The sequence below is a fragment of the Pleurodeles waltl genome, chromosome 2_2 (assembly GCF_031143425.1).
Source record: "Pleurodeles waltl isolate 20211129_DDA chromosome 2_2, aPleWal1.hap1.20221129, whole genome shotgun sequence".
Lineage (NCBI taxonomy): Eukaryota > Metazoa > Chordata > Amphibia > Caudata > Salamandridae > Pleurodeles > Pleurodeles waltl.
Window position 1 is genome coordinate 180,179,544 of NC_090439.1, and position 16,704 is coordinate 180,196,247.

The 16,704-nt window shown below is 39.7% G+C and overlaps 1 protein-coding gene across 8 annotated transcripts in view; it reads right to left on the reverse strand.

Moving 5' to 3' along the window:
* Positions 1-97: 97 nt before the first annotated feature.
* FHOD3 (formin homology 2 domain containing 3) overlaps positions 98-16,704 on the reverse strand; it is a 1,176,281-nt gene continuing 1,159,674 nt past the window's right edge. For all 8 annotated transcript variants that reach the window (XM_069219602.1, XM_069219604.1, XM_069219603.1 and 5 more), the window contains 2 exons: positions 12,296-12,457; positions 98-4,089 (listed from right to left, as the gene is read on the reverse strand). In XM_069219602.1, the coding sequence (XP_069075703.1) occupies positions 4,007-4,089; positions 12,296-12,457 (245 nt within the window). In that variant the 3' untranslated portion in view covers positions 98-4,006. The remainder of the gene's footprint in view (positions 4,090-12,295; positions 12,458-16,704) is intronic.

Below are 16,704 nucleotides of genomic sequence, written 5' to 3' on the forward strand. Positions count from 1 at the left end.
AGACATAGGGCCTGATTCTAACTTTGGAGGACGGTGTTAAACCGTCCCAAAAGTGGCGGATATACCACCTACCGTATTACGAGTTCCATAGGATATAATGGACTCGTAATACAGTAGGTGGTATATCCGCCACTTTTGGGACGGTTTAACACCGTCCTCCAAAGTTAGAATCAGGCCCATAGTATGCTCAGTGGAACGTGTTGGGCCCTCAACCGTGAAATAGCTTTATATGGAAAGCTTCACCTTCCTTGCCCCTGAATCACAAAAAACCTTGTCCTCTAAAAAATGTCACCTTAATGGGAAACACATGCACGATTTTCTTATCTTCCAACATCTGAATCTTCATTGAAATGTCATGATTCCCACGGCTGGAGCAATGGTCATCATAATAGCAACTTCCAAGTGTTTCATCTTTGACCCCCCACACTACTTCAAACTTCTACCACACCCCAAATCCAAATAAATCTACCACTTCTGTACTGTAAAACATACGTACGAAAACGTTTTCCACATTATCCTTTATTTATACCTGAGCAGCCACTTTATTCTCAACTAATGGTAAATGACATAACATCATAGGCAAAGGCTCCTGAGATCAACCGAGTCGGAGCTAGGGCAGGCAAGAGCAGTAAAGAAAGTCTATTTTGACAATAGGAAGAAATATTCCATGTCAACTGGATGTATCGATGCGTATTCGAGATAAACAACACACTTGATTCATTTGTGTGCAGACCAGGGGTTGCGCCTCCATAGGGGCGGAGGAGCATCACTTCCCCCTCCCCCCGCTAGCAGCGGCAAACCTTTTCCCAAAAAACGATCATAAACATAGTTTATGATCGTTTTTGGGGAATAAGGGTGGGGCCATACACACAGGCGCACAGGGCTCTCTCCAGCCCAGCAACATAGTTTCTGGGCTGGAGAGAGCCTGCACAGGATCCCAGTCTGCCTGGGAGTGCCTGGCTGGGCGCTGCCAGCCAATCCTGACACTGCTATGAGCAACGTCAGGATTGGCGCAGGGCAGGCTGGGAGCCTGTGCCTGCAGCAGAAGACGAAGGAGGCAGACAAGCGGCACGGCGCGGGAGTGCAGGTAAGTGTTTTTTAAAATTTCATTATTTTGTATTTTATTCTCTCCCCCACGCTGCCCCACCCCCACCATGAGCCACGACTGGTGCAGATTCAGATCCATACTAGTTCTTGGCCTAAGGTTGCTCCCTGTTCATTCATTGATCACAGGCTTCTTCCGAACTGATTAATCACTCTTCACTTGTCCAAAAATAGCACAGCACGTATCAATAAACAAATGTATCCTTGAATAAACTGTATCATGGAGTTTATCTTTAAGAAACCCTCTTTATATTTTCATGATGCTCTTCCTGTCTAGCCACTTGCTCTTTAGTACCTTGGTTGTGCGCACATGAACTCTCAATAACATCTTCTATTTATTTTCTGTCTAACAGTCTGCGATCTCCATCCACATCCCAGTTTCTTTTAAAAGGACACTCCCTAGAGCAGGGCACTTCAACAGTGCATATACTTTGGTTGACACCGCTGAACGTATAGTTTAAGACATAAAGTGATAAGCTGAATACCAGCAGACCTTATTTAAATATATATATATATATATATATATATATATATATATATATATATATATATATATATATATATATATGACCACACTGCACAAGGCATCTGCAGACTATCACTCAGGTAGTATTCCTTTCCTGTCTCTGTGTGGCCACCCAGATGAAATTTAGGGAGCTTCTAGAAGTTAAAAAGAAAATATCTCATTGTGTTTTGCTGGGGGATGAGAGAATACCTTTGCCCCTTTTTCCTTAACTCATTCTCGTGGGAAAACTGCAGCACAACAGCTTATTTCCATTGACTTTAAGAGGAATGTCCTTCCAAACGCCTTAATTAATGCTGATTTGAGAGTCAATGAATTGAGAGGCACTGGGCCGGACTGGCAGTACCGGGCATCAGGCGTTTCCCTGGGAGGATGGAACGGTGGGGGCTGGTTTTGTTACTAGGGGCCCGTTTTGCAGCAGTGCTGCAATATCGGCTTCCAATAACAAAAGCAGCAGTGACTGCTGGTCTTATAAAATTTCCCTGGAGAGGTATGTACTGCCGCTCTTCCATCGTTGTGAAATACAAACATGCTGCACACATCCAGTGATAGAACTCTCATTTTGTTCACCTCTCTCTTTGATTCTCAGTAGCATAAGTCAAACCATTCAATAATTACTTTCTAATTCTTTTGTCTTCAATTTGAGTAAGGTGGGGCATTGCATTGAAAACGGGGTTGCAACAAACTCTACGCCTTTTTAATATAAGGGTTAATTAGCTAGCTTAATGGCTCCCTTAATTCATTAAAGTATTATTTTCTCTTACACAATTGTCACAAAGGACACATGCATGTCTTAAGTATTACGCAAACCTTAATTCCTCTTACAAATATTTCAACTTGCCACTAACGATACTGTGCAAATGAAACCATATTTGTTTTTTGGGAGAAATTGGAAGGGTCCAGATACTATACTCAAACCTTTCTGTACAACAAAGCTTTCTCAAAAGCACCAAATAGCCCTGTATTTTCCCCTCGAGTAATACTCCATCCTGCAGCGCCAACCGAGTAAGCATACTCAAATATGCATTTCTTTCGTATTCTCCATTAACTTACATTTATTTATGGTTCACAGCAAAAAGGTAAAGACTTAGGGTTTAAGTATGATTTTTTTATCCCGGATTCTTCTAAGATATGCTCCGCTATGATGGTGTTCGTATGTGGTGTTCTTTCAGGTCAGTAACAAACGCTAGACTTGGGAGCATTGACTAATATTACACCAATTTACTCGGCCGACAGCAATGTCTTGGCTTCCTCTCAGGTGACCACTGGTCCACATGCAAGCAATACTCAGCCATGTGTGAAAGAGATGTGTGGCTGCCACGTGATTGACAGCAGTTAGAGAATCTGGCTAAACAGCAGGTCATGGTGTGACCTACAAGACCTCTTTCTCCTTTGTTCTTCAACAACACACATATGTATATTAAAAAGAGTTGATGGCTGCAGAGGTATCGGCTCACAAGCTGCTAAATGTGTGGCCAAATGCCAAGGTGGTTGGTTAAGTGTCCTTCAGCACACATGTTTGGGCAAGAGCATACAACTCTTAGGAGTGAACTAACACGGATTGTGCAAGAGGGGAAATTAATCCTTCTTTTTCTCCTAACATAGTAGGAAACAAATAGAACTGCTACCAGGTACAAACAATACTGTACATATATACACAAAACATACTTAGTAAACAAAATAACATTAGACAGACAATTCCGTAGCCATTGTTAATAAACACTTTTCAAAATTTCTCTTCCATTTTATGTACAGATTGACATGGTCAATACCGAACCACAGTGGCCTTTTCCCTGCGGCTGGTCACAGTTATTTCACAATGCTGGGTATGAGTTTGCTGTTGCATGTGGCAAAGTGCACTGCTGTGACTTCATATCTTGTCCACTATGATAGACATCCGGGCAGTATGGTGTCACTTCCTTTATCCGAGAAAACTCTATGTAAGGTAACAAAAAAACAACCTGCACAAACTTTCGAGTCCTCTTTGCAAAGGGTTATTGCTGCATTTACAAATCCCTTTTCATAACAGCTACAAAAATAGGCCACAAGACAAGCCAACGTAAACACAGCTCAGACAATGAATGACAACTCAACAGAGTCTACTAATACCCACATCGTTGTAGCTTGAGAGGTGCAGCGTTGGGCTCTCATCTGTATGTACTCACAAACACCCCTGCTTTTTGTAACCGTCGGAGGGGGTTGGTGGGCAGTTGCCCCTTCTGTGGCTCTTACATTTGCTCTACATGTTGCACACATTAAAAAATGAAACTAACAGTGGACACGATGTCAGGAGCAGCAGACGGAGCTGGCAGCACACTGCAGACAGTTGTCTGTCCACACGTTATGGAGGATGATGATTCTTGCAGCCTCTTTGACGTGTCACACCTGCATCTCGGACGTGGTCACCAGACCTAGTGCTTTGGCTTCTTCTGGAGTCAGTCCAGTCTTTAGTGTTCTTCTCACTGGGAGTTGGGTAAAGAGACAATAATACACCACTGGTTAATGAGTGAGCAAATCCTAATAGCTGTATGACAATAACAGCGGACACACAAAATACATGCTTAGGTGTTCATTTTAACAAGTTATGTCAGAAAAATGTAAGAAGCAACAAAGAAGTCAAAAAAGAGAAAAATTGGTAAAAAAAAGAATACCAGTGTGTGCAGGTGAAACGATACACATTCCTTTAATCATTTGTGGAATAGAATGAGAATAAAATTGCATTACAAGAATTGAATATTTGCGTCTCCTTCGCGCAAGAGGCATGCTACTAATAATTTGGACAGTTAAAACAACAAGCATAAACACTGGTGCATGTTTTACAGGGCTACCTAAAGGCACGTGTGAACAGGGGAAATATGCAGAAAAAGAGGGAGTGTTAACGTCTATAAAAAGAGCCTTTTTTGAACTGTTAAAGAGTTCTGAGTGTTTTGTAATATTAGGCAAGGGGTGGAGGACTGCATGTGAGTGTGTGTGTTAGTGTATGTTTGTGTTTGTATGTGTGTATGCACATTAAGGTTGTATGTCAGAATGTTGATAACCAAAATATTGTCTGGCATAAATATGTTGGCCTAAATATCGTTTATAAAAATATCACTTTACTGGGTGTAGAATTTCTATTATAAACTCCAATGGGTCAATACTTTTTATCTATATTTAGAAAACAATAATCTCCTCAGAGAGTACTTCCGAGCTGTATATTAAGATGAAAGACAATCAGAAAAGAAAGTTTTTCCCAATTACCGGTTGTAGTAACAAAGCCCACTGGACATGGTCAATTAGAAAAGCAACAGAAAAATCGTACGTATGTCTAGACATGGTTTATATTAAAAAGACATGCAAAGCAAAATGTTGCTAAAGTTGATGCAATGAAAACTACTTGTAAACTCAGAACCCCACTCATCTCTAGCAATGTTGACATGATGTGTATGGGTGTTACAAAAGTGACTTGAAAAGATAATGCTCTACAGCTGCTTCTTTATTTTTGCTTCAAATAAATACCAAATAAAGTACTTACGAAACGTGTCAAATATATTGACATTGACTACACAGGGTGTAGAGGAATATATTATTTTAAAAATGCTTTCATTTTATGGAGAACAAAGAGTTAACAATGGGGAATCCTTAGAAGAGTTGGGGGGATTCTGGAGGACGTTTTGTGCTCATCAGTGGAACTGGTGGTTATACAGGTCACTGGGAAACTGTGAATGACACTAGCAGTCCAGCCCTAGCAGTCCTGGAATGTATTATCTCACTGCAGCATCATGTGTGAGGCTGGATAACAGCATTATTAGATTGTAAAGGATATCTGAGATCATTAAGGATTTTGGGGGTCAAAGATATCAACTAGCCATCTTGAAGGATTATGGGATTCTTCAAGGGATTAGTTATCACATTGGAGGAGGGTGGATGACAATGAGAGATCAACTGTCGAATTATGGATGATTTAATAACATGAGTGATATTGAGGGTATTGTGACCAACTTTAGAGGATCATGGGTTGAGGTTAGAAAATGTCTTGCTAGAGTTGGGAAATGATGGACTAATTCTCAGGAGACGATGTGTGCATATCTTGTTTGACACAGGTGGAGTCTTCAAGAAGTTATGAGTATAGTGTAGAAGATTGGTAGAGTCTGCATTTTCACATATGATAGCCACAAATTCTTGAAGTCTCAAAGGTGAAATTGTAAGGAACATGCCATCCTGAATACCCTTCACGGAAATTATGCATGTCATGAGGACCACAGATAAAAATACAAGAGATGGATGAATTTGGCAGCTAAAATAAAGACTCCTTCATACCAGTTTGAGTAAATTGGAAAGAGAGTAGGAAATGTTAACACAGAATCAATGGAAAGGTCATGAATGTTGAGAAGATTTTCAGCTTTCCAGCCAAAGTAGACTTGTGTGGACTACAGCATGGCCATCCACTGAAAACAGACAACTTGGGCCTTTGCACCTGAAAGACTCTGCCTTATTTTTTTTTTTGACCGCATCAGTTTCAACAAGGGCGTATGTAAACAATTAACAAAACTGCACTTGCTTTCTACTTCCATAATTAAGGAAAACGTGCAGAAGGGAAGAGCAATATTGCTAGAAACTTTGCTTCCAATTCACAAAGAATAGGATCATTTACTGAAGCCAAAAAGCTTTTTGCATTTTCTCTGAAGATGCTGGTAACATGCAGAATCAGCCATTTGTCATTATAATTTATTATTGTATTATTTCTACAGAAATAATGTCTTTGATCTCTGCTACAGTCATGTGGACATGAGTCAGCGAAAAACAAATAATTCATGTCAGAGAACTGGAATGCACCATCATAAATGCTGATGGGAAAATGTTGCAGACTAAATATTTACTGAACTCTTGAAATCGTGGGTGTCTTATCATTAAATGGCAACGAAAAGCCCCCCGTAGAATCTGCGCACATTGACATTTTATGAAAGCACTTCGCAAGCAAGGGTGGTATGATATGGTTTAATCAAAACATTTCTTTATGGGCAGGGGCACTAAAGAGAAAAAAAAAACATCAGGCAATACAGGCTGCGTGCAATACATCGACGACCAGTCAAAACCAAAAACATGTGCACAAACCCTAAGGCTTTTGATATGTACCACCCGCCAGTAACATGTGGCACATATGGTGGCACAAGTACAGTCAGACCTGCTGGACAGGCGGAGGAAGGGCAGCGGAGGCATTAAGACTGACATGCCACAGACTGTGGAATGGCCTAGGATGCGAACTACAAGAGACAGTAGCCGTCTTTTTTTTATGTATAGACAGTTAGTTGGATGCAAAACAAAGCCTTTTGTTCTCACCGTTTCTGACGGTTGCCACATGCAAGAATCTCTCCCTGAGAATTTTCGTGAGTTTTTTCAATATACTTTCTTGGCAAACTACCCTCAGTGAAAAAACAGAGCCAGGATCTGGCAGTGCATAACTCAGCTCAGAGAAAGTGAAAGTCAAAAAATTAATTACATTTTCATGTGAGAGTTTCCATAAATATACAACTCTGCTCTCAGCTGACGTTTGCAGCTTTTCTGAAGCATATTATTTACTTACGTATTTTGTAGCATGCTAATGTTACCTTGCAATCTCTACAGAGCGCTAACCCAACAGGCATATTGGTAGGTGGTGGGGCAGTGGGTCGCAATGAATGTTGTCCGATTTTTAGTGCCTGGTCCCTCTCGGTTGGTCCCTTCCTTCAGGGGGGTGAAGTCTCAGTTCTCTTTTCTATAAAAGCAGGGAGCGCCAAGAACCACTGGCGTCAAGAGAAATGTTGCCCTGGCCATGCAAAATCTGATGAAAGCCCTTAAGTTTCCATGCATGCTGGCCATCTCAGAGATGTGCAAAGACCTTGTCCTGATTGGGCTTCCCTTGGAAGAGAAAGAGGGGTTCTCCTGGAGGTCGGCAAGCTAAGCGAGGCTCGGTCCTGGCTCGGGTTGAATGCAAGCTCAGGCCACAAAAACCTAAGCCATGTATTAATAGAACCAGTGCTTGAAATGGAAAAATAGAAGTGCAGGTACTCTGTATCAGAGTACCTGCTTGTTTCTGAGAAGTGCCGGTTCTCTCCAATTATAAGCATACCGTTTTTCTTGAGAAGTGCAGGTACTCTCCCTCGCAAAATAAAAGAGTGCCGGTACTCAGTACCGGACAGTACCGGCCCATTTAAAGCACTGAATAGAGCTACCTTTTTTCCATCCTTATTGAAGTTTCAAAAGACTAATACCTACAGAAGCCCGACAAATGGGCGCAGAAAAATCTAAAAAGATGCGTTTTGGTGTGTGTGTCTGGGGCTGAGCTGAGCTACAAGTCATACGTGTCTTTCTGATTAACTGTATTTAGAGCGAACTGCAGGAAGTCAGAGCCCTCTTTGTCTGCTAATCAAAATATTTTCTGTCATTAAGGTTCTGATCTGCTCCCTCATTACTGTTTGTTGAGTTGGGGGAACGAATTGGTTTTAACGTAATACGAGTCTCCAGACTTCCATCATGCTAAGTTGTTCAAGAAGGCTATTTTGACATCTAATACAGGTATCGAATGAGATTAAATTAACTTGTAAAACTTGTATTTATTGAAGAAGTTCTCATTTAGATCAATAAATAATTGAATACGAAGCACTGATAAGTGAGAGAGAAGGGTACATTCTTTCACGTGTAACCAGCAAAACCCCGTCCAAATCCTATCTTTGCTGCATTACCAAAAGGTGTGATCCTACATAAATCTCTTTATTTCACAGTGCCTCACTTAAATGGATCATCACATTTGAGGCTACATTGAAGAAATTCAGTTCAGTATGTGTGATATATAAAGTTCTCATGCAGGCATGGTCTATTAGACTTTATTGTTGCTCCACATACAACAAAAATTACCGTGTACAAGGGACACATGACAAACTGAGATCTCTAGGTTCACTCGCGGCACAGTTGTCAGGGCACTGGAGGCGGTGATTCAGGTTTATAAACTTATATTTAACAGACGTTATTAGAGTGAGAAAATCTAATGTACTTCATTGAAACCCAGGTGTACAAGAAAAATAGATACTTTTAATCTGAAAGAGTATTTATCATGTTATAACAAGAAGCTTGCTGTATTATTTACATATCAAACTGTTAGCCCCTTTGGTTGGAATATTTGACGTCTGTCATATGTTTAGACAGAACTCTATTGAAATTTATAAGTCAAAGTATCATAAATGTAATACCATGGACCATTCTTATTGAAAGTATGTATTCTATTATTTTTTCCTTTCTTTATTGTTGCTGTTTTACATGTATCTGTTGATTCTGACCGTAATGTGTTTTTAATAAGTTTTAAGGGGCTAGACATCGAAATAAACTTCTTCCAACTACATATCAAGGGCCAGATTTACCAACTTTTCACGCAAAGCAGTTCGTTGCGTTACGTTGGGTGAAAGAGAGAGAGAAGAAATGCACTATATATACTAAGATATGACTTCTGCTCTATCACAGTGCTGGCGCACTTCAGGCAGCCTAGCGCCAATGCAGGCTCCCCTGCACCATGGTGCAAGGGTGTTTGCATTACAAGAAGAATTGTTTTTGTGCAGGAAGGGATATGTTCCAGCACAAAAAATAATATCACAAGGCATTTTCCTCTTTCTATGTGTGTTGCAAATTGCAGCACACATAGAAAGTGGAAATAATGAGGAGAAAAAAAGTGATTTTTCTCCTCATTATGTCATCCTCTGGGAGGCGTAGCAATTTCACGCAATCCCAGGTTTACAAACCTTTGTAAATCTGGGATTGCGTGAAATCTATGGGTGGATGCATGGGAACACCCATTTGCCACCCATGGAACACCTCTCAGAATGAAATGTAACTGAAAGCAGCACAGGGCTCTGCATTACATTTATTTTTACAAAGACACGCAAGGTAGCACAAATCGGCCCTTACATGGGTTTGTAAATATCTACTAGCATTTTGCGTCATGTATGAGTCACAAAAACAGTGCAAATATACTGCAAAATGTTAGTAAATCTGGTCCCAAGTCCTTTGATGGCTCAGCTCACAGTTAGGCTCTAATTCCCCTGGCTTAGCTCTCCCTCTGAATTGCCTGTCTTGCCCGTCTTTAGGTTGTAGTGCACCACGTGGCTGCTGGGAACTACATTATGGCCTGGTCCATGTCCTTCCATGGACCTTCCTAAGTAAACTGTTCTTTTTGAACCCAAAAGGAAACTAAAACAAAATGATCAATGCAAGCTTGTGTCTGTGTATACTGGATGAAAGTGCCTGAGCTTCTTTACCGGTCTTACTGGAGAGGCTTATGTAGCTGTTGCAGGAATTTTCCACCCTTGCTGCGTCAACATAAAAGTGCATGCATGCCATTGCATCCTATGCACATGCACTAAGCTCCCTACCCCTCAGCAGTACGGCAAAAGCTTACAAGCGGATTAATGTAACCAACTCCATTGAGGTCATTAAGAACACTGTTTCCAGACCAATATTTTTGTGTGAGAGCCTAATACATTCTGGTTGTTGTAATTTTATTTTGATTGTTTTGATCGAATTAGAATACCAGACCTCAAATCAATGATTTGCAGCTGAAAGGTTTAGGACGTGTTCATAATGACTTGGAGGGAAGTGGCCACCAGAGAGGTTTCTGTAAAGCTCTTCATGGAAAAGGTTCCTACGAGGGAAATGTTTGCTGTGTGCACTTCTCACTGGCCAAAAATGCTTTTAATAATCCCAAAATGCAGTGTCGACCCCTGTGTCATTTTACTTTTAAACAGCTAACACAAATATAAAATATGCACTTGATGTTAAGAAATGCTGTTAGGAATCACTGATACAATGGGGGCAAGCATTGATTTCCAATCCAAAAGGACTGCATATGGGGTTATCCTACTAATGTGGCAGCTCAAAAATGTTTCTGCTCAGTGTGGGCGACTAATGGGCAGAAGTATTACTAGGATTACCTGACAGTTCACTACCTGCAACGCGTGTGTCTACTATTTGCCTTGACCGATTATGTCAAGCCAACTATTCCCACCAGCAGGCCCGATTTACTCACGAGACTGCTTCACATGCTTATTTTTTGTCTTGAAATAGAGGTGCTCTCTGTGCACATTAAGTGCCTGCCTGCATTTACAGGCAGGGCATGAGGTAGGAGCTCATAACGAGGGGAAAGGGTAAGTAATAAGTGTTACTGCAGTGTAAAATAAGGCCAGTAAGGCCATTCCACCAAACGCACAGCCACTAGAGGTACATAGCTGCCACTGTCAGATTCATCCCATGGTTCAAACATTCACTGAACTTAGAATGAAGAAAATCAGCAGGGAGAGGCATTTTAACCGTGAAGACCAGTCTGGGCATTCCACTGGGACTTAGGAAACATGCTTGTCATACTAAGTGTAGAATTTTCTTGAAAGGCGGTTATTTTTATATTTTAACTGCGTTTGAAAGCATGTGAAAAGGGCTGTAGAATGGACTGCAGGGTATGGTGGTTGATGTTCATTATAATAAAAGAGGAGTTACCTGAGGTGCAGAGCAGAAGAGGCGAGTCTCTGGTAAGCGTCAGTAAAAGAGAGGTTAATTGACAGTTTCTGTTAGATGCTGATAGAATAAGACATGATAGTTCCTGTTGCGAATACACTCCTATGTACTTGGCAATACATTTACAAAGGTACCAGAATGAAAATGCTGCACTGAGAGTCATGAATCCTATGTCACCGCTTACCACCTCTCCCGCCCTCCAGAGTTACTGATAGCACAAATATAGGTAACTCCATGGGGGGAAAACCCCTATTACATGCTGAATCAGGAGAGTCATCTAAAAATAGGGTAGTGCCATGGGAATAATGAATATTACACCAATTCCAAACTAAACACCCTTTTTCCTTGAGTTTTACCTGGATATTTGGGTGTTTTCAGCGTGAAACCAATGTATGCATAGAATTATCAGAAACCTTGCAGTGCCTATAGGGCTGGTAACTGCTGTTTGTGGCCCCATCAGGATTAACTTCGGACTTGTAACTAGGCCCATAATTCCACTTACCTTGAACCTGAGAGACTTATGTATTTTGTGCCCTATGGCATTCAGTTTTGCTGTCATATTTTAAGGTACTTTATCTCATGAGAACAGAACAGAAGAAAATCAGCAAAACAATAAATAATTATTTTTTTGACCAGCAAACATGTAAGCAGCTGGAATTACATTATGTGCGAAAACGTGGACGATAATGCATGGAATATGCCATTGTTGGGGTCAAGCAGTTGCATGTCCCTTCAAAGCATAAAAATGGTGGTAACGAAGAGACGACAAAGGTGAGGTAAACTCGTAGAAAACTTTTAGCAATCATTGAAATTCTACATGATAGGGTGGAGTTATTGCTTCAAATTAGGTTATATGTATTCAGCTGGGGAATTTCCATTAATAAATAATTATCAGATGTATCAATCCAATTTGCCTGATTGGAGCTGGACTCTAGCAAATAACAAATACTGGTCGCAGAATGGAGCAATGGGTAAAAGGAAAGCTCGGGACTGTAAGCATGGTGTCGTTATACAATAAAGCAATATAGCAACATTGGACAACACTTGATGATACCAAGGGATTTTAGATAAAAGGCTGTTTGCAATTCTCTCCAACACCCACACATGGGAGCGCCAGCTTGGTATTCCAGTGATGTTCGTTTTTATTATACTCACATGACTTTCTATTTGCTCGTGAGCGTTTCCTCTCTCTAGGCACAGCTCGCTGACTAGGCACTTGGGTGGCAGATTTCACAATGCGATCCATGATCTCATCCGCTGCATCATCTGTAGCATTGGGGGAGTCATCATTCCCAGTGTTCCATGAACCAATGCGGCCTGCAAGAAGGAACAACAAAAACACGTAAGTACATCTTTAATATCAAATGTTCATCAGAACACTACTTTTACTATCAAACTGAAGCAAGCACCACTTGAAAGCTAAGCGTTTTCTTCAATACACACCAAACCTAATAGAAAAAACACAATTGGAGCACAACTTAACACACACCACACTGAAGCACTTCCTGCCTATGCAACAAGAAACACCCGCCCTCTTAGTTTCTGACTGCAATGTGCTCCTTGTCCACAAACGTGCTTTGGCTCTTATCCAGGGCAATAAATTACTTTATAACAATGCCCCAAATCTCCACAGCTACATAAACACCTCTTTTATTTTCACTAAAAGCTTAGAGAAACTCAAAATATAAAATAAATAAATGTTATAGAAAGCAGTGGGGCAGCTGTGGTGTGGTTGGAATTAGTCTACATGCAGAAGGATGTGGTAAGTCAATGTGCGCACTCTACTGACTAATTTACACTACCTGCAACGGTAGTTATATATATTTTTTAAAACATCCAAATAAACTAATAGAAAAGAACACTTGTGAAATTTTAAGTACATTTCACATTTATGTCAGCAAAAGCTGTTACGCGCTTGAATTGGCCATTTTCAAGGCAGCATTCAAAGCTGCAATACCTGCGCTAATTTTTGAACAACAATGACTTTGGGAATTTTCACAAGTTACATATGCAATGGATTAAAATAAACTTGAAAATATAGCTACACTTTTTGAAGATGGCACATTGACATTCTCCGCAAGTGGCTATCAACTATGAAATAAGTTATTGACAGCCTTTATATAACAGGGCAAGTAATTAAAACTAATTAATGCCCTTGTTAAATTGTTCTAGCAGCTATCAGGACCCAGTTTCGCTCTGAGGTGAAGGAATACAAATTCATCCATTTCCATCAAAGTCTGATAATGAAAAACAAGGCTCGGTCTCCAAAAAAATATGAGCAGTGGTGCCGAGCACCTGCAACCACTAGCATGAATTAAGACTAAATTTATGAGTTTCCACCTGCTACTAGTAACTTTTCACACATAGGTGATCTCCCTCTAATAGAGGGGAAAAAAAAAATGTATTTGTTCCTAAAAAGAAATTAAAATATTTTAATGTAACATAAAAACACGGTTTAATTTAAGAATATATATTTATTAACCTAGAACAATAAAATGTTACAGCACATTAACACAAAAAATGAAATGTATAATAAATGTTTATTTAATTCAGGTAGTATGTTAATTGAATTGATTTCATTTGTAATCAACTTTTTAAAAAAGCTACGCTCACTGGCCTCCTAATATTTACTTATTATTTATTACACTTAACAACTAATCATGTGGTTAGTATTAATTTAAATACCATTTCGAATGTTTAAAGGTTTGGTTGAATTATTTTTAAAAATATCTTAGTTATTTGTTTTTAAAATTCTAAAATGTGTAATTGTTAATCTAGTCTAACTTTTACTGTTAAATACACTTCTTATATATTTTATTCAAAAAAGTAAAGGTAATATATATATATTTTTTTCCTATGGGGTGTAAGTCTGCCTGTCGGTTATTTTCTAACAGTGTATTCCATAATCTGTGAGAAGCCAGAAAAGGTTTCTGTTTTACTGCAAGACTGAGCTGGAGTACATTTGGAATTGTTTTGTCACCTTTCGGCCTTCACTAACTTTAGAATAGCTTAAAAATAACTTTGTGAATAGCAATGGGCTTACTGTTTCGTGGGTGGATGTTTGTAGTAGCAAGTCTCTCCCCAGGTGTCCCTTGACCTTTGCCTAAGTCCCTACCCTTGTGTAGTAGATAGCCCCTTTTGTCCCAATAACCCCACGGGTTCCTAACATACTTGCTACATATTAGCAATCTTACATGTTTGGAGATCTCATCATAGAAAAGATAGGAAAGGTGTAGGTGGAGATCTTCAACCATAGGTTTGTGAATTGCATTTTGTAGCAAGTAAGTAGTACTACTGAAGTACTACTTTACAAAATGCAGCTTGTGAATCCACCCATTGTGACGAATGTATTTTGCTGTACTTCTTTAAATTATACCAAGCAAATATTATAGGTAGCAAAAACGTCACATCTCTCCTGCAGGAGGACATTAACACCTACAAGAAGTAGATTTTAAATTTTTCCAAAAGCCAATACAGTAGTCCTTCAAAAAGCTATTGAAAGACCCTTCCTTCCTATTTATGCAATATACTCAGACTTCACCATAATAAAGTCTATCAAAAGTGTCTTTATTAAATCCTAAGTATGAATCCCTTCCAAACCAGTGGTATATTAGTGAAACTGTAAAAGCCTACCTGAGGATAAAATATATGTACTTTAGAGTTCAATGTGCACAAAAATCAGTACTTGGCACTTGGTCACATATTTCTCTACATAAAAAATGTAGACTTACACAAAGTGCCAATTTCTATAATCAAATAAAGAGTCAGTAGGGAAATAACATTTAGACTATAGGATATCACTTAGCTTGCCCGCCCTCTTCAACCAATACTCGCACAGAAGAATAGAAAACATAACAAATCCTATTTATTTATCAAATAATCCAATGTAGTAAACCTCAGTTTACGTAAGCAGCACAAACAGTAGCCATATCTTACATTTCTCCAATCTCTGTGGGCTTTATGAAGATCAAGTCCTCACATTCTTTGCAGATGTCCAGCGTTTTTAGGCTTGTGACAGCGATAGCAGAGGGAAGTATTAAAAAACACAACATCCCTTTATTAAATGCTGTCATCTTATTCTGTGTGAAATGTTCTTCAGTGAAACACCGTGCAATAATTATGAAGCTCACATGCTATGCTGGAATAATAGGAGCACAGTTGGAATGATGTGCTTGTTTTTATAATGATTTATTTTTCATGTAACAATTGTCGAATACTCAGAACTTGTTAGTTTTTTTACCTGATGTTAATAATAATTTATATTTTAGAACAAATTGTTAAATCTGTTAAGTTACACTTGTGCTTAAAAACTTTTCACACCTGTAGTCTTGATTTTAACTGTGGCAAAAACAGCTCCAGCTATTTCACCACAGATCATTTCTTGCGCTTGTGCCTGGTGCATATGTTGAACAACTCTTTTTAGGGTCGAGCCTGTGAGAGCCAGCGCGTGCATCTCACTTGTGAGACTGTTGTGTTCTGCAAAGGTCTTGGAGCCCACCTGTTGCTCACCACATGATGGTTTGTGTGGCACTCTTCTTTACAGCCCTGTAATTAGTCAATGCACGCCTGCCATCATTTCCATTTCTCTGTGGGGAGCCGGCACCAAGCACTAATTGATGCAACTTAATTAGTGCTGTCCGCTGATCCCGACGTGATTTAGGTACTATTTGTTCTTTTTAGCTTCTAGTGCCCTGCAAACAGAAGGCTTTGGACTGGCAAAAATGTGCCCAGGAGGCACAAAATTGCAAGGTTTTATTTTTTAAAGCTAACCTTCTGTTATTTTGCCAAGTCGTGTTTTTTCTCATGATTTCTATTATTTTTTTTTGCTTATGGGTGCTGTTGTCAAAAGATGACAGTTAACTTGTTCGGAATATGCGAGACCTATTGCATTGCAAATGCTTCTTTCCTATAGTTGTTTCCTGTTACTCAGGCTTGCTGTAGAGTAAAAAAAAGGATAATTCTTACTTGTAGTACACATAATTCATGTTAATTGCTGAAAGCCTAATTCGAAGAAGTAAAATTTTAACTACTACTACTTGTTGAAGTACTGAAATCATTTACATAAACTTTTGGCTGCTATGGAAGTATTTCCCCAATATTTTTTCTCATCTACTATGTCTATAATTATAGACAACACTTGAAAACTGATGTTTCGATTGCTGTTATACACACCTTGTAATGAAAATTGGGATGGTAACTGCACATATCAATGCTACCATTGCTATGGCGGTGCTTAGCTTCAGAGAAGGGAACCTCAAATCTCAAAGCAGCTCCATACACAGCTAACATGGCTCAGATAGTTTACATTTAAGCTCACTGTCCTCTGCCCGGGAGAGGAGGGGATGGTGAGGTGACTACTGATGCTACTGGAGAAGGGAATGTACCTTTCCTGAGACTGTCTCTCACGACCAGCAGTCATCCTGATGACAGAAAGGTATATAGCACCTGCAGCAATGGGCTCTCTCTCTTCCTCTGCATCAATGGAGAAAGAAAAGTGAACTGCTGAGATGCATCCATGTATGACAGAAAGCATACATTGTGATGCTGATGTTGAGGTCTAAATG